This window comes from Mirounga angustirostris, unplaced genomic scaffold (genome assembly GCF_029215605.1).
Source record: "Mirounga angustirostris isolate CCGP_5_RB_7025 unplaced genomic scaffold, mMirAng1.0.hap1 SCAF_2, whole genome shotgun sequence".
Taxonomy (NCBI): domain Eukaryota; kingdom Metazoa; phylum Chordata; class Mammalia; order Carnivora; family Phocidae; genus Mirounga; species Mirounga angustirostris.
This window is the reverse complement of record NW_026991710.1, coordinates 80,706,435-80,731,277: the sequence shown is the minus strand read 5'-3', so window position 1 is coordinate 80,731,277 and position 24,843 is coordinate 80,706,435. Positions and strand designations below refer to the sequence as shown.

The window sequence follows — 24,843 nt, the reverse complement described above, 5'->3', positions numbered from 1 at the left end:
TTTTGATTGTAGAGGATGTATGGTATCAGCACTGACAGATCACACAGATACAAAGAACTCTAGCTTATGACAATATTAAAGGTTTATCCCAATTCTGCAGAACAGCATTTTAAAACATACCATGGGGGCCTTAGAGCAGCATGCTTCAGATAGAGATTCTCCAGACGTTGAAATGCCAAAAACCTAACACCTCTGTATTGACTCACATACTTTAGTCCATTGTCACAGAGCATTTCCTATTAAAACCAATGATGGAGTATTGCACATGCACCTCGCCCAGCAGCGCCACACTCACCAGATGATTCTGGGCTGCCTGTAGGCCAGGGCAGAGCAGATAACACCTGTCGACACCCCTCTCTGACAGATGGTTCACAGTCTCAGACCAACCCTTCAGTCACAGTGATAGTGGAAGGAGAAAAGGGGGATCACTTTTTCACCAGTGTAGAAATGGGGAGGGGAAAGTAGCTTGCAAACAAAATGTGAATCAGTGTGATAAAATGATGCCGGGGTCAGCTGGGCTTTCAGTGAACAAAAAACCAGCAGCTCTTAACAATCAGCACCGTTCACCTGGACAGCCCTGATGTTCCGGTCCCGTCCAGCAGACAGCCTGACCATTGTACTTTCTGACTGTCCCCTAATGTCTGTGCATTGGCAATGCATTGGAAGATGATGTATATCCGATATATTCCCATGAAATAAACTGCCAGCAAACTTTCTAGCTTTTTAACTATTGAAAAAGAGATTAAAAACTTTTGTTTAAGTCATGCACAAATTATGGACTGTGCTTCTTATTTTTAGAAATCATTCCTTAGCTTTAAAATTTTCAAAGAAAAAACCTGAGGTACTGGTTAAGTCCCCATGTAAATGTGTTCTCTTCTCTCCATGCTGCCAGTAAGCCAAATCAAAAGCCATAAAAAAAAAAAGTGCTTAATAATGTGTGTAGATGAGAAAGTGATTTACTTACAGATCAAAGTCTTTGCTTCATGCAGCTACCAAACCTTTTCATTCTATACCTGGAACTTATATTACACTATATGTTAATAAACTAAAATTTAAATTAAAACTTGGAAAAAAAAGTCACCCTTTTTCTTTGTTATGGAATTCAGGGATTGTAAAAATAAAAATAAAGGTTTTGTTGTATTTTTGATGCTGGCATGAGGGTTTTTTGTCCACTTTTTTTCATATATCTGTGTATAAAAAAATTCTGTCCATTGTTTACTATGAGACTAGTGTTAACGTTTTGCCGTAAACAAAATAATTTATATTACTTGATAAACTATTGTAAATTTTAAGAGGTTTCTTTACCTCAACTAACTTAAAGTAATGGACCAATAAATCTTTAAAAAAAATTACCAGGCCAATACAGCTTCATAAGGATTAGACGATATGATGCTAGTGATAGGGCTCTGTCAACTGTGGAGTACCATGTACATGTAGGGCATAGTTTAACTGTTTTGTCAAAGAGGCTGAAGGAGATATTTAGGGTCAAGGCAGCTTTCAGAATGGTCCTAAGAAAACGCCATGGAATAGTATGGGTCCCATGTTACTCAGTGCACCAGTGTTTTATGCTGGTGCTGCTGATGAGAGATCCAGAGAATGAAGGTATGGTTCCAAATGCACACATCACAAGAGTGGGCATAAAATCCTACTGGTTGCCCAGAGGCCCGTATTCACCTCCAACCCTCCTTCCTCCCAGGCTATGGGTAGCAAGTGGAGAGTAGGACATAGGTGGGCATGTCACTCTACTCACAGAGTGGCACAGTCCTCCATGGGGTACCTGTGGGGAAGTTGGGGGTAGGTACCTTCTGCACCCAGCCCTGGATTGGCACTGGTGGGAAAGGAGGCAGCTTAAAATCAAAATATGAAAATGTATCCTGATAAGCCTATAAGGGTGCACATGGTCACGGTGTCCTGCTGGTCTCCAGCAATGAAAATTTTGACTCTAGAAGCCAAAATTTCCATTTTGCTGGTCTCCTTTAAAAAAACATAGCTGTGTTGGGCGCCTGGGTGGCTCAGTTGGTTAAGCAACTGCCTTCGGCTCAGGTCCTGATCCTGGAGTCCTGGGATCGAGTCCCGCATCGGGCTCCCTGCTCAGCGGGGAGTCTGTTTCTCTCTCTGACCCTCTCCCCTCTCATGCTCTCTCTCACTCTCTCTCAAATAAATAAATAAAATCTTAAAAAAAAAAAAAACAGGGCAAGAGTCATGAAAATAGTAAGCAAATAACAAATTAAGAATATGACAAAAATCGGGGCGCCTGGGTGGCTCAGTTGGTTAAGCGACTGCCTTCGGCTCAGGTCATGATCCTGGAGTCCTGGGATCGAGCCCCACGTCTGGCTCCCTGCTCAGCGGGGAGTCTGCTTCTCCCTCTGACCCTCCCCCCTCTCATGCTCTATCTCATTCTCTCTCAAATAAATAAATAAAATCTTTTTAAAAAAATATAGCTGTGAATGTACATAACTTGCACTGACTTTTGGCCAGCCCCAAAAAGCTGAGCAAACTGAAGAAAATTTTCAGTTTGCAGAGAAATAATTACATGTTGATGGTGTAACTAATAGCTCTGATACAATGACACAGCTCCTCCTGAAATAGTAAATAAGCAAAAAGGAGAAATAGGATCGATCTCTTAATTAACCCTTTGCCATTTTACAAATCACATAAGCTGATTTAGGATTAGAAAGAAAGGTCATTTTGACAGAACCATTAGAAAATCACTCAGAAGTTGAAGCAGAGTGAGAGTAAGTCTGTATTTGAAAATTGTATTTCTTAGACGCTTGACTATTTAATTGTTAGTAAATGATTATTGCACAAGTGACCTCTACTAAGTGTTCCCTGAAAATGTTAAAGTAACAATTTAATTGAAGTACATTAAGTTCTATTTGTCAAATACCTAATGATATTCAGGAAATGGGTCACCGAATAAAAAAAGAAACCAAAATTAGTGAGGCAAGAATAAAAGCAGAATGGGAACATGAGACTTGGGGCCAAACACAGTTTTGATGAGGTTAAATGGTTGTATATGTGGCCTTGGTTTGCTCATTTTATTCACTTGGGACCCAGTGTCCAGACGACCATCTGCACAATCCTGTCAGAATCAAGAGAACCCAGAAGTTGCTTAATAATTCACAAAGTTGGGACGCCTGGGTGGCTCAGTCAGTTAAGCGTCTGCCTTCGGCTCAGGTCATGATCCCAGGGTCCTGGGATCGAGTCCCACGTCGGGCTCCCTGCTCAGCGGGGAGCCTGCTTCTCTCTCTGCCTGCCGCTCCCCCTGCTTGTGCTCTCTCTGACAAATAAATAAAATCTTTAAAAAAAGATTTTAAAGATAAATAAAAATAAAAATAAATAAATAAAAAGTAAAGAGGAGTTTGACAAAGAAAATGGAGGGAGAGTCCCAGACAGAGGGCTCAGCCTGAAAGAGCAGAATATGTTCAGGGTATTATAATCATTTAGTATTGCTGACCTGCAAACTTTAAGATGGGCAATGTGTGGGGCCAGGTAACAGTGATTCCTGAATTCTTCAAAGGAGCTTTAGATTTTATCCTCTGGGCCATGGGAGCTTTACTGAAATTTTCTGAGCAGAGGGGTGATGGATCACAACACATTAGTAACTCCTTCTTGCAGCCCTGGGGAGGGGACATTAGAAGTGGGGGGTGAGGAGAGTAAGGAGGCTTTCACTAGGTAGAGGCAAGAGAGAATGGAACCTGTTCTAGGACAGTGTTAAAGGGGAAAGAATGCATCAGATAAATGAGATATTCTTAGGGAGTACAAGTGACTTGGCAGCAAGACTGCGAGAGTGCAGGACGCACAGTAGATGGAGGTGACAGAAGGTATTCACAAGATGTCCAGTAAGTAGACATGAGATGTGAGGTCCAAGATGGCACAGGAGATGAGGTGGTCATTTCCTCATTCCCCAGTCAGACCAGGCAGAGGTAATAGTCAAAAGCATGAAAATAAAAACAATTTTTGAGAGCAGAGGACTGGTGTTGGGATGTGTCCCCACCTTTAGGGTGAAAAAAAGGAAGTTCTGCGAAGAGGAGAGAAAAGCAGCAGCCAGTAAAGATAGGAAGACAATGAGGAGACACTGGGTTATGAAGGCCAGAGATTTGAGGAGAGAGCTCCCTTTTACCTCTGAAAGTGGCAGTTCTAGAAAAAGGAGAGTAGGAGAAGTAAATGGCATAAGCAAAGAAACTCAAGAGTTGAGCTATAAGGGAAAAGAGGCCCGTATGATCAACTTTAAAAGGTTGGACAAGTAGACTATAATAGCAGTAGCAACAGAGGGGAGAGGAAGTTCTTTTTAAGGAACAATGAAGAATAATGAGGAAGATCTCTAATATGGAATTAATCTTCCCCATAATTTATGCATATGGGGAAATGCTTTCCAAATTCCAAACAATCTAAGAGGGAACTTCTAAAATATGATGTGTGAACTGGACATTACTTGTAGCAGCCATCTTAGTAATTTCACCTTGCAAGTTCATGGGCTGATTGTTAATAACTGTAAGTTGAAACTTTGGAATGTGAGATATTAACACCCAAATTAAAAATTAATAAATAAGATGGCTGGTTATTATAGTAGTAACCAACCCAGTCCACCTTCTGTGTGTGTAACAGTGTATGGCAGTTTATACATATGGAAAGTAATACTTACATCCTAGGATAAAAGCACAAGATTTAGATTATTTTGGTGTTGCTGGGAATGCTTTCTGCTATCCCAGGCAACAGCACCCTCACTGTAAGCATTGTTAAGGGTGGTATACATTTGAAACATGAGTCCAGGATGGTGGGTAAATAACTAGGTAGACAGGAAGATGTTGGGAGTCTGAATATAGATTTTGGATGTGAGGAAAAAAAGGTTACCCATTCCCTTGGGCATTCCAGTTACAACACTACAATGCAACTCAGTAACTACCTGTCCCACAGGTAGCCTCATGAAGACCCTAAGTGAAGATGCACAATTTTCATTTGTCAACTAAGCATCAATCCTTATGAGTTCTTGAATCTTACAAATTTTTATTAGAGTGAGATGTTTCACATAAAATAGACCAAGGAACTTCCAAGGAAGGGCTCTTTTTAACTCTGATTTTTACATACATACTTTGTCTTCTTCTGCTGATTCTCCTCTTGTCTCCTTTCAAGGGCTTATGTGATTACTTTGTTCCACCTAAATAATCCAGAATAATCTCCCTACTTTCATGTCAAATGCTCAATAAACTTGATTACAACTGCAAGTCCCCCTTTTCCCTGTAATATATTCACCAGCATGGTAACACATTCAGTTTCTGGGGATTAGAATGGGACATCTTGGCAGGGGCACATTTTTAAAATTTAAAATTCTGCCTACCACAGCTCACGTGTGCACAAAAAATTCATTCCATTGTTATTTTTCATGACTGCGGGGCAGGGGCAACTATTAAACAAAACTATTAAACAAAAATCACTAAAATGAGAAATCTCCAAGATCTATTGTTAAGTAAAAAAGTAAGACCTACAAAGAAAGTAAACACTATGTTAGCCTTTATATTTTGAAATGGGTTATATCTCTGAAAGATACCACTGATAAGAATGCAAACTACACTTTTGTGTAAGTTTAAATGTTTTACCATATGTATGTGTACTTTTTAAAAACTAAAAGTAAATTTAAAAATCCCAAATCCTATAAGGGTTTTTAACTAAAAACATGAAACAGGGGCGCCCTAGGTGGCTCAGTCGGTTAAGCGTCTGCCTTGGGCTCAGGTCATGATCCCAGGATCCTGGGATCAGTCCTGGGATCGAGCCCCACAATGGGGCTCTCTGCTCAGTGGGGAGTCTGCTTCTCTCTCTCCCTTTGCCTGCCACCACCCCCAACCCCGCTTATGCAGGTTCTCTCTCTGAGAGAATAAATAAAATCTTTAAAAAAAAAACATGAAACAAATTTCTCTACAATAATAGACAATGGGTCAGTCAGTAAGTCCATCACAAGCAAGTTATTCTAATCTTTTTCTTATACTTTGCACATTACTAGAGAAACCTGCCTGCCTTTGGTCTCATCGCCAAGAAGAAAGGATTGATATAAAACACAGGGGAGAGCAAACAGACACTCTTTGCTGCCTGATAAAGAAGCTTATTCTATGAGCATGTGGTATCCATACTATTTTAAATCTAATCCCTCACAGCAGAAGTGGTGTAGAAAATATAAAATGCGACTTGGCTCAATGGCTATATAACAAAATCATTTGGCTTCAAGAGGAATTTATAGGAAGGCAAGCTCCTTGAGATTCAGTTGCTGAGCCCAGGGCTAGACACAGGTGCTGAAGACATCCTCACTTTTCCTAAGTAGTTGGTATTTTCCACAAAATCAAGCACCATTAAATGTGGAAATAATTCTCAGTTGTCATATTTTCTTGGGTGTCTTGTTGAAGTCCTGAAAGCCAGCCATCTCTTTACTTAGAAAAATAATAACCTAATAAACACTTTTGCTCTTTAGGAGATAAAGTTATCACACTCTTTCTACTGCATGTGGAGAATGTGCCTCTTGCCTTAATCCTGGGGACAATCTTTGTATACAAATCAAGTAAGGTTTTACTAATATTTTCTTTTTGAAACATTCAATTTCCTTAGAAGGAATCTAAGCTTTCTAATTTGAAATAAAAATTTGGGGGTTTTTTGTCTATGACAGTCGGAATCCAGCCTGATGTCTGATGGTACTAGTAGGTTTACCTTCAAGGGAAAACCAGTGTATCACTTTGCAAATACAAGCACCTTCTCTGAATAAGCAGTGATAAAAGAAATCTCGGTTGCCAAGATTGATGCAGTTGCACTTCTGGAGAAAGTATGCCTAGTTAGCTGTGGTTTTTCCACTGGGTATGGTGCTGCAATCAAGACTGCCAAGGTGAGGAGCATTTAATACCCAGTATGAATGGAAATCTTGGTCGATGGAGAGGAAAATCCTCATGCATCTGGGCATGTCTGATCATACAACCTCAGGAAGAATCACAAACCTGCCTCTAAACAACCCTGAGTTTTTTACTGTCTAGTCATCCCATGCTCCCCTTCAATATCTTTCCCATTCCCTTTTGGTCAGTAGTAAGTAGCAAATCAAGTCTGGATGCCAGTCACAACTGGAGATATCAGGAATTCCTGGAAGTTAAACAGAACACAGTTGGCAAAATTACTGTGTTCTTCCACATGCCAGTTCATTTTCTTTTTTTTATTCAACAAACATTTATGGAGCCATTCACTGCTCCAGGGGCTGACACTCAGCAGCTAACAAAACTCACCGAGCTGTTATTCTGTTGTATAATGTATCAGGTGATAATCAAGTGTTCATAAAAATAAAAGGATAGTAAAAAGACCAGGTGATGGAGGAGATGTTGCTATATAAGACAAATTGGTCAGGTAATCCCACTCTGATTGAGTGGGTTACTGTTAAACTATTGTTTTTGAGACATCCTCCAGCTACTTTCTTTAAATATCTATTGAATTGCAATACTTTGTTTTCCCCCAAAATCCGTTAATCCCAATCCTATATAGAGAAATAGGACAGAAGGGGTTCAATCTGAATTATTCTCATTTTGGACCCCCCCCAAAAAAATTAGCCTTTGCCTTCATAAGGCATTGACCTTATAAGTGATGCAAAGTTTTCCAAAGGAAAAGAGAAAGTAAGGGCTGCAGGAAGATGAGGATGGTTTTTAAAAACTCAAAAATAACTGGAATCAAATAAATACTATGGTAATAAGTCTTAAGATTTGATGAAATTTCATTAAACTGCTTCTACTAATGTTAATTCCCAGAAATTAAAACTGTATTTACAGGTAGTTTTTTGCTCCTCTAGCAAAAAGTATTCCACATCTAGAAATACCCTCAGAAACCAAAACTCTCTAGTTACAATGAGTTTTATCTGAAAATGTCCTTTGCTTATATCTCATAAAAAGTATATACAGACTTGGGTCTTTCCAACTGAGTAAAGGCACATGTTTCCCTTTGCTTTTGTTTTCTGCCTTCATGTGCTCAGGTGACCCCAGGCTCCACCTGTGCGGTGTTTGGCCTTGGAGGGGTCGGCCTGTCTGTGATCATAGGCTGTAAAGCAACGGGAGCAGCCAGGATCATTGGGGTGCACATCAACAAAGACAAATTTGAGAAGGCAAAAGAAGTCGGTGCCACTGAGTGCATCCACCCACAGGACTTCAAGAAACGCATCCAAGAAGTTTTATTTGATATGACAGGTACTGGTGTGGAATTTTGCTTTGAGGCCATCGGAAATCCAGAAACTGTGGTATGTGATTTTTCCAGAGGGAAAATAACCAATGCTTGTGTCAGTCATAAGCTTAGATTTTAATTGGATGAAAATTCTAAAATTCCCTCCACTTTTCCTCTAAATTATTTAATCTTCCTTGTGCCCCATGACATCCCAGCTGGTATCCTCTGTCCACTCCTACAAATCTATTCACCATTCCAAACACTGAACTCCCATGCTGAGATTTCTTCTTCCACTGTTCCATCATGCCATTCCTTCAAATAAGACGACAACCTCCAACAGACAGTACAGAAAAGCTTTGTAAAGAATTCTCACTGAATTATTTCATAAGCAACAACCTGGTAACTATAAATTCCAAGCCAAAAGATTTAAGCAAGATAAGGATAGTATTGGATCAACAACCTATAAAGGAATGAGCTTTGCACTTTGAGCAATCTTTCACAGTAGACCTGAGTGAGCTTCCAAAGAAAATATTAACCAATTTGATTAGATGGATTAACTTCAAAAATGAAGCAAGCAGTAGTTGTTTTTCCAGCGGAACATGGTTTATATAAGAATATAAATGGAGAGGGAGTTATTTCACAATCTGAGACTTGCTTTCTTTGGGGATTTGTAGAAATAATGTACTATTGGATTGCATGGCTCTATCTCTAGTTAGCTGTATGAAAACCCAATAACTGTCTCTTTTAACCTGAGTGCTTTCCTCAGCTTACAAAATGTTTTCATTCTCCCTACAACATGAACTCCCTCGTGTGTAAAATGGTATAACCAAACCTTTCTCACAATCTTTCCTGCAGACAGTCTTGTCTGAGAAATAGCCTTTGAAAATAACTAATGGGAACATGTCTGTTTATCACTCTGTTAATACAAGATGTTATACAACTACAAAGCTGTACTCCTCGATGTCTAAAAGAAAAAGTCAATTCTAACAAACCACCCATGTCAGTAATGGCTCTCATAAAAATTAATACTATTGTTGTTGTTGTTATTACCACCATGGGTGTGTTTAGTATTTTCATTTTTTTAATTTCCATTTATTGAGTCCTAAAGTGCCAGGTATTATACTAGGCAGCATGCAATGTCTTATTCATGTTTCAGCTAATCCTTGTAAGATAAATGTTATTTTCAAATGAGGTCAGGGAGCATCAGAAAAGATCACAGACCATTTAGCAGCTAATCTGAGATTAGGTCCAACTCTTAAGGACATCTTTTAACCCTTGCATTGTCTTACAACAGGAAGCTGCCCTGGCCTCCTGCAATGAGAGCCACAGGTCTGTGTGATTGTTGGGCTCTTGGCAGGTGTCCAACTCAACATCAGTGGCTTGTTGTTCCTCTCAGGACGTTCTTTGAAGGGAACTGTTTTTGGAGATATGGATGAAGCAGGGAAAAGTGGAAATGCATGAGGTTTTAGAGGTGGTAAATAGAGAAATGTGTCATAAATGCTTAAGAAGGAACATCAAACAAGAACTTTAGATTACAGTTTTTGTTTCAACACATAAATATCCAAGATAAGGAGATGGATATTAGATGTATACAGTTACTTATTTTTAAATTTTATTTTATTTAAATTTACAGTTACTTCTTGGTAAGTTTTTTTTTTTTTTTTTTAAGATTTTATCTATTTATTTGAGACAGAGAGAATGAGAGAGACAGAGAGCACATGAGAGGGGGGAGGGTCAGAGGGAGAAGCAGGCTTCCTGCTGAGCAGGGAGCCCGATGCGGGACTCTATCCCGGGACTCCGGGATCATGACCTGAGCTGAAGGCAGTCGCTTATTTTCTTGGTAAGTTTTTTATTGATTCGTAAAGCAACAGGTGTCCAAAGTTTAATGCAAATTATAAGTTGAAAAGAAAAGGCAATACTGTTATCAATAACTATACTTCAATTGAGTTATATATCTGCCAAGTGGATTCTTTGAAGAATATACTGAATCACTGTTCAACTAATGTTAAGTCTTATCTGAGACAACTGAGTTTTCGTTACATCAACTCAAAGATATGAAACATAATGGATTCGTGAGTGAAAAATACTACTGATAAAAAGCAAATGAGAATTATTTCCAGAAAAAAATTTTTTCATAGAATCCTTTGATTTTCCATTTTTTAAACCTGTCTTAGAACTTGCATTTTAATAGGCTTTAGAAGAGGGTTTATTGAGAAAGTTAAGAAACTAGAAAACTAAATAAATCTGCTTAGGATTCTGGGCTCATAAGCAAGTAATCTACTATTTAAGAAGAAATGTATTTACCCAGAGATTTTGGACAACCTGAATTTTGGGGCAAAAGAGATAAGGATTAGGAACTATATGAATTATTTGACTAGTGAGCTATCTGTGGTCTCCAAATTAGCTATAGCAGAGCAGTGTATTGTTACAGACACTAGGAGTCTTACCCAATTCATTCATGAAGAGTAGATAAATGGCAGGGCCAGCAAAAACAAATACATAAATAATCCAGTTTATAATTTTCAGTTCTTCCATTTGGGATAACTGGATACAACCACTGCTTTTTCCCTCTATTATACATGGTAATTATTGATTCCAAACACACATACTCAGCTAACTCTTGCAAAATAAGATCACAAATATTTTAAATAATTCTCATAAACTACTTCACTGGCCACTTAAGCATTCATATAACAATTATTACATGAATCCTACCTTCCACAGACAGTATAATCCTCTGGGTCAATAGTTTTCAAATAATGACAATATTTAAGAAAGGCAGGATACAAGATGGCAGTATAGGGAGATCCTAAACTCATCTCCTCCCACAGACACACCAAATCTACAGCCACACATGCATCACTTCCCTCTGAAAAGATCTAAAAACTGAAAACTAGATGAAATGCTCTATACAACAAAGGATAAAAGGATCATATTGCAATGGGGAGAAGAGGCAGAGACATGGTCTTGCAAAACCCCACCCCTGGTGCAGTGATACACAATAGGATGGATCTCAGCAGACAGGGGCTTGTCCCTGAAGAACAAAGGGTTGATGCCCTACAGTAGGCACCCTGGCCCCTGGGATTTGCACAAGGATGAGATAAGCCCCCAGAATGTCTGGCTTGGAAAACCAACCAGGGCTGACATTAGGTGGGGGGCGCTAAGTGCTATAGGGAACTGAGATTCCCTTCTTAGAAGGCTCATGTATGATCTTGCTCACCCCAAGACCCAGTGAAAAATCAACAGTTTGAAAAGTGCCTAAACTATATATGAGGGAGATTCATTTGCTAATCTGGGGTCATCAGCAGGAAGGGCAGGGGCCAGCTGAGAAGCTTCCCAGTGATGGAGGCACTGGCCGATGCCATTGTTGTACTCTCCACAAAACTGCTAGCATAGGTGAGCAAGCTTGGATATGGCACACTCCCATGGCACTTACTGAGGCCAGAGGGCCCAAGTGATTGTAGTGCTTCCCTGTTCCTTCGCTGGGGCAGGAAATCATGAATGGAGTTCTTCTGGTACCCAGCTAAAGTCTGTGAGCATAGGCGGTTGCGACACTCCCCTGCCCCTGACTGAGGCTGGCAAGCACAAGCAGTCCAGCATTTTCCTGCTTCCAGCCTAAAGGCTGCATGCAGAGAGACAAGGCACTCTCCTGCTGGCACTGCTGAGGCCCACAGATACATGGAGTCAAGACATTTTCCCACTGCCTTTCTGAAACCAGTGAGCATGCCCTACCCTTTCACTCCACCTGGCTAAAACCAATAGGAACAAACAATCAAAAACAAGGGATTCTCCTTGATCACCTAGTCTTTGTGGACAAGAAGGATAGCATTCCAGAGCTCTACAAATATGTAACAATCAGAAATACAGTTCTTGGCAAACTACCACCCCTAGGTAGACAATAGACTGAAACACAACCACAGTCCTCCTGTGAAAAAAGCCTATTTATTTAACCTGGTACTCTAGCCTGAGGGATAGGCTTCAGGTTTCTCTTACATCTAGAGGCTAAGGAGGCACTCTCAGGAAATATAAGCAAGAAGATATCATCCTTCTGTACCTCCCTGGCATTGATACAGCTCAAAAAGATTTCCCAGAAAGGAGCTTATACACTCATCTAAAGCCCTGATTCTTGCAAATGTCACCTACAGTACACCTCTGGACCTCTTGCGCTGGAGGCCACAGAGATTATAATTGCAGCTCCACTCATCTATAGATATTTGCATACTTTAAAAGGTGTTGCCTGAGAGTCTGGCTTCCAATCAGTCTGAAATTAGTGCTAATGAAATTCCTCCTGTTGGGTCACTGACAGGCTTGGTACAACCTCAACAACAGGGGCACATCAAGAATAAATGAACTGTGTATATTTTGCATTTAATTCCGTTTGAAATTCTTCTATAAATAACTTGGGACTATCAAAAAAAAAAAAAAGACTAAGTCAAGTAGTTTAGACAACCACAATGGTTTGAGAAATAAAAAAGAGCTAGGGAAAGGTTGAACAAGAAGGATCATCACCTAAACAAGGCCATTCCTTCAACGAGAGAGGCAGCTGTTTCACCTAATATACAGGAACATAGAGAGTCAAGAAAAAGGAGAACACAGAAATATGTTCCAAACAAAAGAGCAAGACCAAACCTCAGAAAAAGACCCTAATAAGGATAGATCATCTTAAATATAAATGGATTAGGGGCACCTGGGTAGCTCAGTCATTGAGCTTCTGCCTTCAGCTCAGGTCATGATCCCAGGGTCCTGGGATCGAGCCCCACATCGGGATCCCTGCTCAGCAGGAAGCCTGCTTCTCCCTCTCCCACTCCTCCTGCTTGTGTTCCCTGTCTCACTGTCTCTCTCTCTCTGTCAAATAAATAAATAAAATCTTTAAAAAAAAAAATAAATAAAATAAAATAAATAAATATAAATGGATTAAATTCTCCAATCAAAAGACATGGAGTGATTGAAGGGATATAAAAGAAAAAGAAAAAGATAAATCTATATGTACCACCTAGAAGAGACTCACTTCAAAGGTTAGAACATACAAAAGAAAGTAAAGGGATAGAAAAGATATTCCATGCATAAGAAGAAAGCTGGTGTAGCTATATTTATAGCAGATAAAACAGAGTTTAAAACAAAGACTGTAACAAAAGACAAAGAAGGACACTACATAATGATAAAGTGGTAAATCGACGAAGGAGATATTAACATTTATAAATATATATGCACCTAACATAGGAGCAAGAAAATATGTAAAGCAAATATTGACATACTTAAAGGGAGAACTGACAGCAATACAATAATAAGTAGGGGATGTTAATACCCCACTTACATCAATTGATTATCCAGACAGAAAATCAATAAAGAAACATTGGCCTTAAGTAACACATTAAGTCCGATGGACTTGATAGAGAACATTCCATCCAAATCAATAAAATACACATTCTTCTCAAGTACAAGTGGAACATGCTCCAGGACAGATGGTACATAGGCCACAAGACAACTTAAGAAGACTGAAATCATATCAAGCATTTTTCCAACCACAATGGTATGAAACTGGAAATCAATTACAAGAAGAAAACTGGAAAAACTACAAAAATGTAAAGATGAAACAGTATGTTACTGAACAATTATTGGGTCATATTAGAAATCAAAGGAGAAATCAAAAATACCTAGAGATAAATGAAAACAGAAATACAATATACTAAAATCTAAAAAATATGTAGCAAAAATTCTAAGAGGAAAGTTCATAGCAATACAGACCAACTTCAAGAAACAAAAAAACTCAACCAATTAACTTTATATCGAAGGGAACTAAAAAAGAAGAACAGAGCCCAAAATTAGTAAAAGGAGTTAAATAATAAACATAAGAAAGGAAATAAATGAAATAGAGACAAAAAATATAGGAAAAATGGGTTGGGCATCCAACTCTTGATTTCAGCTCAGGTCATGATCTCAGGGTCGTGGGATCGAGTGCAGCATCAGGCTCCATGCTCAGTGGGGAGTCTGCCTGACATTCTCCCTCTCCTTCTCCTTCTGCCCCTGCCCCTGCTCCTAATCTCGCTCTCTAAAATAAATAAATTTTTTTTAAAAAAGAAAAAAAAAATCAATGAAACTAAGAGCTGGTTCTTTGAAAAGATAAACAAAACTGATAAACCTTTACTAAACTCACCAAGAAAAAAGAGGTAGGGCCCAAATAACCAAAATCAGAAATGAAAAAGGAGAAGTAAGTGATACCACTGAAATACAAAGAATCACAAGAGACTACTCTGAACAATTATACACAAATTGGACAAGCTAGAAGAAATGGATAAATTCCTAGAAATTTATAATCTTCCAAAACTGAATCATAAAAAAATAGAAAATCTGAATAGAATGACTACTAGAAAGGAGACTGAATCAGTAATTAACCTCCCAACAAACAAAAGTCCAGGACCAGATAACTTCACTGGTGAATTCTAACATTTAAAGAAGAATTAATACTTAAGCTTCTCAAACTCTTTCAAAAAAAAATGAAAATAATAGAAAGCTTCCAAACTCATTTTACAAGGCCAGCATTACTCTCATACCAAAACCAGGCCAGGACACCACAAAAAAATTACAAGTCCATATCTCCAATGACCACAGCTGTGAAAATCCTCCACAAAATATTAGCAAACTGAAACAATGATACAATAAAAGGACCACACAACATGATCAAGTGGGATTTATTCCAGGAATGCAAGGATAGTTCAATATCTGCAAATCAACTGATATGATACACCCTATTAACAAAACGAAAGATAAAAATTACATAATCATTTCAATAGATGCAGAGAAAGCATTCTACAAAATTCAATATCCATGCATGATGAAAAACTCTCAACAAAGTAAATATAAAGGGAATGTATCTCAACATAATAAAGACTAATATGACAAAGCCAGAGCTACTATCATATTCAAAAATGGAAAGTTATAAGTTATTCTTCTAAAATCAGGAACAAGACCAGGATGCCCACTATCCCCACTTTTATTTAATATAGTATTGGAAGACTTAGCCACAATTTGGCAATCCAAATTGGAAAGGAAGAAGCTAAACCGTCACTATCTGCAGATGACATGATGCTAAATACAGGAAATTCTAAGGATTCCACCAAAAAACTGTTAGAACTAATAATTAATTCAGTAAAGTTAGAGGATACAAAATTAACATACAAAAATCTGTTGTTTCTATACACTAATAATGAACTATCAAAAAGAGAAATCAAGAAACAATCACATTTACAATTATAGAATAAAATACCTACCAGTAAATTTAACCAAAGAGGTAAAAGATTTGTACACTGAAAACTATAAAACACTGATGAAATAAATTGAAGAAGACACAAATGAATGGTAAGATAATCCACGTTGATGGATGGAAAAAAAAAAAAGTAGTATTATTAAAATGTCCATAGTACCCAAAGCAATCTATAGATTCAATGCAATCACTATCAAAATTCTAATGGGTATTTTTCACAGAACCAGAACAAATAATCCTAAAATTTGCATGAAACCATAGAAGATCCCAAATAGCTAAAACAATCTTTTTCTTTTTTTTTTTTTTTATTTATTTGACAGAGAGAGACACAGCGAGAGAGAGAACACGAGCAAGGGGAGTGGGAGAGGGAGAAGCAGGCTTCCCGCTGAGCAGGGAGCCCGATGTGGGGCTTGATCCCACAACCCCGGGATCATGGCCTGAGCCGAAAGCAGACGCTTAACGACTGAGCCACGCAGGCACCCCAGCTAAAACAATCTTAAGAAAGAACAAAGTCAGAAATATCACACTCCTTAATTTCAAGCTATATTAAAAAGCTATAGTAATCGAAAAAGTATGGTATAGGCATAAAAACAGACACATAGATCAATGGAACAAAACAGAGTGTCCAAAAAATAAACCCATGCTCATATGGTCAATTAATTTAGGACAAAGGAGACAAGAATATGCAATAGAGAAAGAACAGTGTCTTCAATAAATGGTGTTGGAAACACTGGACAGCTACATGTAAAAAATAAAACTGGACCATTATCTTCTATCATATATAAAAAAAATTCAAAATGGATTAAAGACTTGAATATAAGACCCGAAACCACAAAACTCCTAGAAGAAAACATAGGCGGTAAACTCCTTGACACTTGACATCATAGTGTTTTGTTTCATTTTATTTTATTTTATTTTTTGGATCTGACTCCAAAGACAAAAGAAACAAAAGCAAAAATAAACACATGGGACTACATCAAACTAAAAAGTATCTCACAGCAAAGGAAACCATCAACAAAATGAAAAGGCAACCTACTGAATAGGAGAAAATATTTGCAAATCATATATCTGATAAAGGGTTAATATCAAAATATATAAAGAACTTATACACTTCAACAAAAAAAAAATCAAACAATTCCATTCAAAAAAATGGGCAGAGGATCTAAATACACATTTTTTCCAAAGGAGACAAACAGCTGGCCAATAGGCACATGAAAAGATGCTCAACATCACTCATCATCAGAGAAATGCAAATCAAAACCACAATGAGATACTAGCTCATACCAGTCAGAATGGCTAGTGTCAAAAAGACAAAAGTAACAAGTGTTCACAAGGATGTGGAACAAAGGGAACCCTGTGGCACTGCTGGTGGGAATGTAAATTGGTACAGCCACTGTGGAGAACAGTATGGAGGCTCCTCAAAAATTAAAATAGACCTACCGTATGATGCAGCAATTCCAGCAATTAAAACACTAATACAAAAAGATATAGACACACTTAGATTCATTGCAGCATTATTTACAATAGCTGAGATGTGGAAACAACGTAAGGTTCTGTCGGTGAATGAATGCATAAAGATGTGGTATATACATACAATAAAACGCTGTTCAGCCAAAAAAAAAAAAAAAAGAATGAAATTTCGATATTTTCATTATCATTTATGGACCTTGTGGCTATTTTGCTAAGTGAAATAAGTCAGAGAGAAAAAAACAAATACCATATGACAAATGAAACAAACAAAACAAAACCCAGACTCACAGATACAGAGAACAGATCTGTGGTTGTTGGAGGAAAGGGAGGTTGGGGGTGCAAAATGGGTAAAGGGGATTAGCAAGTACAAACTCCCAGTTATAAAATGAATAAGTCACGGTGATATAATGCATAGCACGGGGAATACAGTCAATAATAATAGTGTATTAACTTTGTAAGGTGGCACATAGTAACTAGACTTGTGATAACCATTTCACAACGTATACAAATGTCAAATCACTGTTGTATAACTGCAACCAATATCGTATGTCAATTTTACCTCAAAAAATTTAGAAAGTACGAGTGACAGTGTTGGCCAAGAGGCTAAACTTCCTACAATGTACACAATGAAGAACTTTCCCCACCCAAAATGCCATGCCATTTTTGAGAAACACTGCCCCACCTAGTGTATAGTCCTGGACCCTTTCTTAAAAAACAACTGGAAGTATTTCTCATATATATATGAAAATGCTTTATAGATCACCAAGCAAAAGATAATAACTAAGAATAGATCTTCAAAGTTGTCTTCACAAGAAAAAAAGAATTTGTAACTGTGCATGGTGATGGATGTTTACTAGCTTAGTAGTGATCATTTCACAGTACATACAGGCATCAAATCATTATGTTATATACCCAAAACTAATATGTTATATGTTAATTATATCTCAACTTTTTAAAAAGATAAAAAACAAATAGAAAAATACACTAGCCATTCGTGTCATGACATAGAGCAGTAGTTAGAACTGACTACATATAACGGAAGCCAACTTAACAGAAAAAAAAGTTTTAGGTAGTTTTGAGAGTACGCAGGAAGGTTAGAGAACCCGGCCCAGGATGGAACCAAGAACAGTGCCAAGATCCTGTCACAGGATAAGCTGCTTATAACACCCCTGCTTCCCTGCACAATTACACTACACTCACCCTTTCCAGGAACGAGCAGGCCATCAAATTCTGGGTCATGACCCACCAGGCATGTTACTCAGCACAATGCTAAATATAAGGATAGTATAAATGCTAAATATAAGGATAGTATTTCTTGAAAATCATGAGAATAGAGAAAAGAGAACACCAAGCTTACGTTACTTTGGCTGACCTCCTTTCCCTGTGCAATTCTTACTTCCATAAAGTACACCTCATTTTTACCTTGCTTTGTACAAATTCTTTTTCTAAAAGCTGTGACTAGAATCACTGCCATGATGAAAGTTTTTCTCTTAAGATATCTGGCTTTTTAGGAAGCTGCAGATCAAAACACACACACACACAACTTTTGAATTGCTTCCTTTCATAGTTCCCTAGACTTTGGTCTTTGTTATACATTAAATATGGATTTACAGCTCCCCAAACAGTACAACCTGACACCAAGAATATCTAAGATGAGATCCATGTTCTATTTGCTTTGAGTAAATTCTCCTCTGTAGTATCAGAGGTCTCCTTCAAGAGAAAAGCCTTCTATACAAGGTATATATATGGTTGGGACAGTCACTCTCAGCATAACTGAGACAATTAATGGGAAATCCTTTGATTTCCTCAAAGCCAGCACCTCCAGCAGTTACCTTATATGGACTTTCTTGTACAGTGAGTCTCATATATAAAATCTGTTGTTTATCTGTGTATTTCCAGGCTGGAAAAGCAGAGAGGGCGCCTCTAAACTGGTTTCTGATTATATGGCAAAGAAGTTTAATCTAGATCCACTACTTATCCATACGCTGAATCTGGATAAAATCAATGAAGCAATTGAATTAATGAAAACCAGAAAATGGCAAGTTGCTCACATAATTTTTATGTCTGAGTGTTTGGGACCAAGAAAAAGGAGTGTGGGGGCTGGGGGAGGCAGTAAACAGGAAGTAATGGCTGGAATTTAAGGTTTCAGGAATTTGTAAAACATTTCTTTCCCCTCTATATCTTATTTTATTCCGTTTATAAAAGATGTAAGCCTGAAAATACTTAAGGGTTCACCTACCCTTGCCAATAGCGTTTAATTTACAATCTGGCGGGTTTCTTCTTTTTACATGGCACATTAACTGATGAGGTTTAGCTCATAAAATTTTACCAAGTTCAAGTTCATAGTTTATAAAGAGGCCACTGTTGTTTTTGTTTCATATCAAAGGGGAAATTATCTTAAGAATTCCAAATTCTGATGTCTATCTTTGGCCCACAAACCAGACACCAGTGTAAATAAATCACCAGTCATAAATTGGACACTGGCATTCCCCACAAGGGAGTAAGTCTGCTTACATATTCTTTACCCTTGGCGCTTCATGCCATTTTGAAAAATCTCACAACTGATTTAATCTGCCTATTTTTACCTGACGTGAGGAAGGGGAATCTAACTTACTTGTCTACAAAGTAAAAAAATTGAAATCCAAAACAAATGTTGTTTTAGAAACATTTCAACTTTTTTTTTTCAGTATCCACTGTATCCTGCTACCTTAAGTACAATGTGATATATGCAAGATCTGCAGTTTATTTCACCAACTAAATTGTGTTCTGTATCATTTTCGTGGTCTAGAAGAATTATCTACACAACGCTGTTTCTATTTTCTTGCCTCCGATACACTCAGCAGTATGCTCATATCTGGATTCTACCTACCCTCACTACCCTCACCAACATTGTTCTTACGTGACCCAATGTCACCCAGTAACATCCTCCCTTTTAGAGTTAAGTTTGATCTGAATCACCCAATTTCAGACCCTTTAAACAAGTCACCCCAAGATACTCCCATTTTCATCTCTACCTCTGGGCCCGTGTTTCCTTACATATTTTCTCTCCCACCCCATGAAGCTCTGCCCATTTCACACCAAAGAAACAAAACTCACCATTCATGAGTTTATTAAACATTCAGGCTGAAGCAAGCTGATGCAAGAGGGTGGGTCTTCATTACATCAACTTAAATAAATCCCCATTGAACATTAAGTATTTCATTCTTAATATAACTCCCCTGAGGGGAACTTCTAGTGGTATTTCATCTTATATAACCCAGCCTCAAGCCATCACTTACGTCGATGGTACTTACCTCTTCTCTCCTGGATTATCAAAGCAATTTCAAGTTCTTCTTCAATTGGCCAGGACAGTTTAGCTCTCAGCAGTTCATATTACCTGGCTTTATAACTAAGCCATCTAGGGATTCAGCAGGAAAAAAATGGGGGGAAGGGGTCCTGGGGAGAGTCTTGTTATTTATCAGGATCCACACTCCCTGGGAGGCAGTTGTGGTATTAAATAACAAAACTAGCTTTTACTTCACTCTTCACAGAAAGGGGGTAATTGTGTAGTGCTTTAACTAATGTGTCCCACAGATTCTTTCCTCCAAGAAGTGGATGACGGGAAGACAAGATCCACTAATAGTTTGTGGCATCCAATCCCTTCACCCTGGCTCCCTACCACTCTGAATTAAGAAGGGGTTTCCCTTCTTAATTCTCCTAGATCCAGGATTAAGATTATCATTCCTCTTGGGATAGGACTTCCTTCCCTATCTCCTAGACATACAGTCTCTTTCCCAATCCTCTCCCCACTATACACACAACAGGAGCTCCCTTCCTGGTTCAAGTCTCTTCTGCTCCAGCCCGGGCTTCCCTAGATCTGGAGCCACTGAATCAGACAGGAGCCCCGCATGTCAGTAGACCTTGAGAGACCAGGATATAAAATGTCTTTTTTTTTTTTTTTTTTTTTTAAACCTAAACCGACTAGCTTCATGATTTAAGATTGATCAGAAACGGGCACCTGGGTGGCTCAGTTGGTTAAGCGACTGCCTTCGGCCCAGGTCATGATCCTGGAGTCCCGGGATCGAGTCCCATATCAGGCTCCCTGCTCAGCAGGGAGTCTGCTTCTCCCTCTGACCCTCTTCCCTCTCATGCTCTCTATCTCTCATTCTCTCTTTCAAATAAATAAAATCTTAAAAAAAAAAAGATTGGTCAGGAAGGTGGGCTACATCCTCAGTCTCTCTCTCCAACAGGATATCATGGCTATCATGTAATGTCAAGGGGCTCTTGTGAGATTCTGCTTCCCAAACAGAGCAAGCATCCTGAGGTAGACATCTTGTCTTTCCTTCAGGGTGCCTGCTCCCTGCAGATAGAGGGGATAGGTGCTATCAAACTTATTCACTCTGGGCCTTGGGATGACTCTTCACTATCTTCCCAAGTCTGAATTGGAATTTCCCCACTTTCCTATTAGTGTCCCATCCATCTTGTTAATCAAACTACTGCAAATCTAATTTTTGTCTCAAGCTCTGCTCCTATCCCAAACTAAGATATTTGGTACCAGAAGTAGTCCTAAGAAGGCAATCCTAAGGATGGGATTCTGAAAGTGGATCACTTGCCAACAAGATGGCAAAAGAACAGCACTGTGGTCTGTGGTTAAGATGGACGTCCAGGATCCCTGCCTCCTGGTATTCATGCCCCTGTGTAATCCTCTCTCCTTAAATGTGGGCTAGACTTGACTCAATTTCAAAAGCAGAAATGATGAGATGTCACTCTGCAATGAGTTCTAAAAAGACCATGGTTTCCATTCTTGGATCTTCTCTCTTGGACTGCCTGTTCTGGGAGAGGCCAGCTGTCACAGCACGAAGCAGCCCTATGGAGAAGACCCAAGTTAGTTTGGCTGCTGAGGTCTGTCAACAGCCATGTGAATAAAACTAAACAAGGATTCCTCCTGAGTCCAGCTTTGAGATGACTACAGCCCTGGCCAACACCTCCATTACAGCTTTGTGGGAGATCCTGAACCAAAACACCCAGCTAAGCTGCTCCCAGATTCCTGAACAGTAAAAACTTAAGAGAGCATAAATGTCTGTGTATTAAGCTGCTAAACAATAGATAACTAACACATTGGTGTAAGTGGGTAATAATCCCCCTTGGCATGCTCTCGTAATACAATGACTAAGAGTCTTCTGTGGTGAATTGGGAGGGGATACAGATTGCAGGATATGTACTGGCTTGTGCAATATCATTAGCACTTGAGAGATAAAATGGCAATGGTAATTACAAGAACTGTGGGTTTAGTTGGTTTTTGTTAAGTATCATCAATATGTTGAAGGAAAAACAAAACAACAAGGTTGAGTCAACCAACCACCAAAGAAGAGCACGACTGAAAACCACAAAACTTGTATAACAGCATTTAAATTTCCCCTTATCTCCTCCGATTACTCTGGCTGTAACCGCTGGCTGTTAAAGAAGTGGCCCCCTCCCCAGTGCCACGGGAGAGCAGGTTCTCCCTGCCTGGACACCACAGGAGCCTTACTAAGGTAAATGCCTCATAAGAGGATACCTACCTTCCCTCACCTCATGACTTCTCTGCCAATAAATAAGTTCAAGTCTCACCCTGACTAGGAAAATAATTCACCAAAATAATCACAGTATGTGGCTCACATGTATCAGCAAGAACTGGAAAAACATATTGAAAATCAATCATGAGCATGCTGGACCAAGGGAACAGAATATAAGGGAGAGGTCGTTGATATGGGTACAATCTGTAACTCAGGATTGAATCCCTGAGAAGAACACCTGCAGTCAGTTCTGGGCTACTGGGATGGTTCCTCAAAGCTTGGGGGTGGTGGTGGAAATAATGGCCTACAACAAATGAGGTACAGATGCCGGAATTGCTTTGGCAAAGTACCAAAAGTCAAGAGGCTCAGAGAAGGTGGCATGTTACAATGAATCTGACATAAAAATCTGAAAATCCACCAGATGACCATGTTCCTCAGTAGAATCCAGGGGGGTCACCCCTTTCACTAAAGCAGTAAGAAATGCACCAGTGGTTCAGAAAGAACCCACCATGCAGTAAATATATACACTATCAAATCCCCTAATCCTCCCCCATGCAGACAAACTAGCATAATTAGACACAGGGAGAGAAGAAATGCCCAGATCTTTCAAGAACTGTCAGATACAGAGTCTGAGATGACACTAGTACTAGGATAACCAAAATGCTAGCGTGTTCCCTTGTTAAAGTTTTGTGAAAGATGAGGCATTCCAGTTTATTGAAGAATTTACTGGGGGAAGAAGGGAATCAATAATTTAAAGGACTTCAAGACATCTTGTTTGAAAGCTTTTTCTCTGACCCCACATACTGCAGGTTGCTTTTCCAAATCTGAAAAATAAAAACATGAATTCAGGAATCTAGCCCCTTGGTTAAAGTTGTAAACTTGGCTAGAAAAACTAAAGTGTCCTTAACTTGTAGAACTTCATACGAGAAAATGTGCTTGGTTGCCTCCATGTACAAAGAAATAAATACTTCCCTTTCTCTGATTATTTTATGATTAACAAGTAATAATTTATACCAGGCTTGCAGAACGCATGAAAACTTGCATCGCAGTTCGGCCTGTCTTTGGAAGAACTACTACTTCATCCAGTGTCTGTACCACAACTTGCATTCCACCTCTATCATAATACTTGTCACCAAGACCAAAGTTACATACTGATTAATGTAATGGTCTGTGTTTTATCTATTTGGCCCATAACAAATTACTTCAGAACTTATGTCCCAAACAACCACATTTATTACCTGACAGTTTCTGGGGGTGAGCTTTTTGAGGAAAGCTTAGCTAAATGGAGCCAGTTCCTAGTCTATCATAAGGTTGCAGTGAAGATGGGAACTGGGACTGCTGTCATCAAAAGCTTGCCTGATGCAGCCATCAAAAGGAATGAAATCTTGACATTTGCAATGACGTGGATGCAACTGGAGGGTATTATGCTGAGCGAAATAAGTCAATCTGAGAAAGACATGTATCATATGACCTCACTGATATGAGGAATTCTTAATCTCAGGAAACAAACTGAGGGTTGCTGGAGTGGTGGGGGGTGGGAGGGATGGGGTGGCTGGGTGATAGACACTGGGGAGGGTATGTGCTATGGTGAGTGCTGTGAATTGTGTAAGACTGTTGAATCACAGACCTGTACCTCTGAAGCAAATAATACATTATATGTTAAAAAAAAAAAAAAAGAAGAAGAAGATAGCAGGAAGGGAAAAATGAAGGGGGACGGGAATCGGAGGAGAAGACAAACCATGAGAGACTCTGGACTCTGAGAAACAAACTGAGGGTTCTAGAGGGGAGGAGGGTGGGGGGATGGGTTAGCCCAGTGATGCGTATTAAAGAGGGCACATATTGAATGGAGCACTGGGTGTTATACGCAAACAATGAATCATGGAACACTACCTCAAAAACTAATGATGTAATGTATGGTGATTAACGTAATATAATAAAAATTTTAGAAAAGTAAAAGAAAAGAAAAGAAAACATTCTTTCAAAAAAAAAGCTTGCCTAGGGCTGGATGAACTGCTTTCCAGGGCCTCATTCAGATGGTTGGCAAACGAGCACTGGCTCCTTACGAGGTCTCTCATTCTACCACCTTGACCTATTCGTATTGCTGTGTCCTCACAAGATAGAAGCTGACCTCTCCCAGAGCCAGTGATCCAGAGAGAGTGACAGAAGTCACAGTGTCTTTTATGACCTAGGCTTAGAAGTCACATACCATCATCTCTACAATATTCTGTTAATTACACAGGTTGGTCCAACTCAGCACTGCAGGCCAATTTGAAGTCTGGTTTACGAGATGGCTCCACCTCCCTACTAGTGCAATTGAGGGTAGCCCTGGATTTAGTTTAGTTTAGCATTTGTAAAAAGTGTCCTAGTTGGATACAATAAGGATTGTTGAGTTTAACTGAGACAGAT

At 39.0% G+C, this 24,843-nt stretch overlaps 1 protein-coding gene and 1 long non-coding RNA gene across 2 annotated transcripts in view; one reads left to right on the top strand and one right to left on the bottom strand.

Annotated features, from left to right (window-relative positions):
- The window catches only part of LOC135363612 (uncharacterized), a 94,163-nt gene that overhangs the window by 11,723 nt on the left and 57,597 nt on the right, over positions 1 to 24,843 (bottom strand). The window contains exon 3 of the long non-coding RNA XR_010409470.1: positions 20,197 to 21,749. This is a non-coding gene — a long non-coding RNA (uncharacterized LOC135363612). The remainder of the gene's footprint in view (positions 1 to 20,196; positions 21,750 to 24,843) is intronic.
- LOC123848887 (alcohol dehydrogenase 6-like) lies at positions 1,503 to 19,044 on the top strand. Its single transcript, XM_045881756.1, is given in 8 exon segments — positions 1,503 to 1,602; positions 6,461 to 6,484; positions 6,487 to 6,547; positions 6,649 to 6,865; positions 7,988 to 8,248; positions 9,467 to 9,497; positions 9,500 to 9,596; positions 18,801 to 19,044. Coding segments are annotated over 8 exon segments (1,035 nt in total).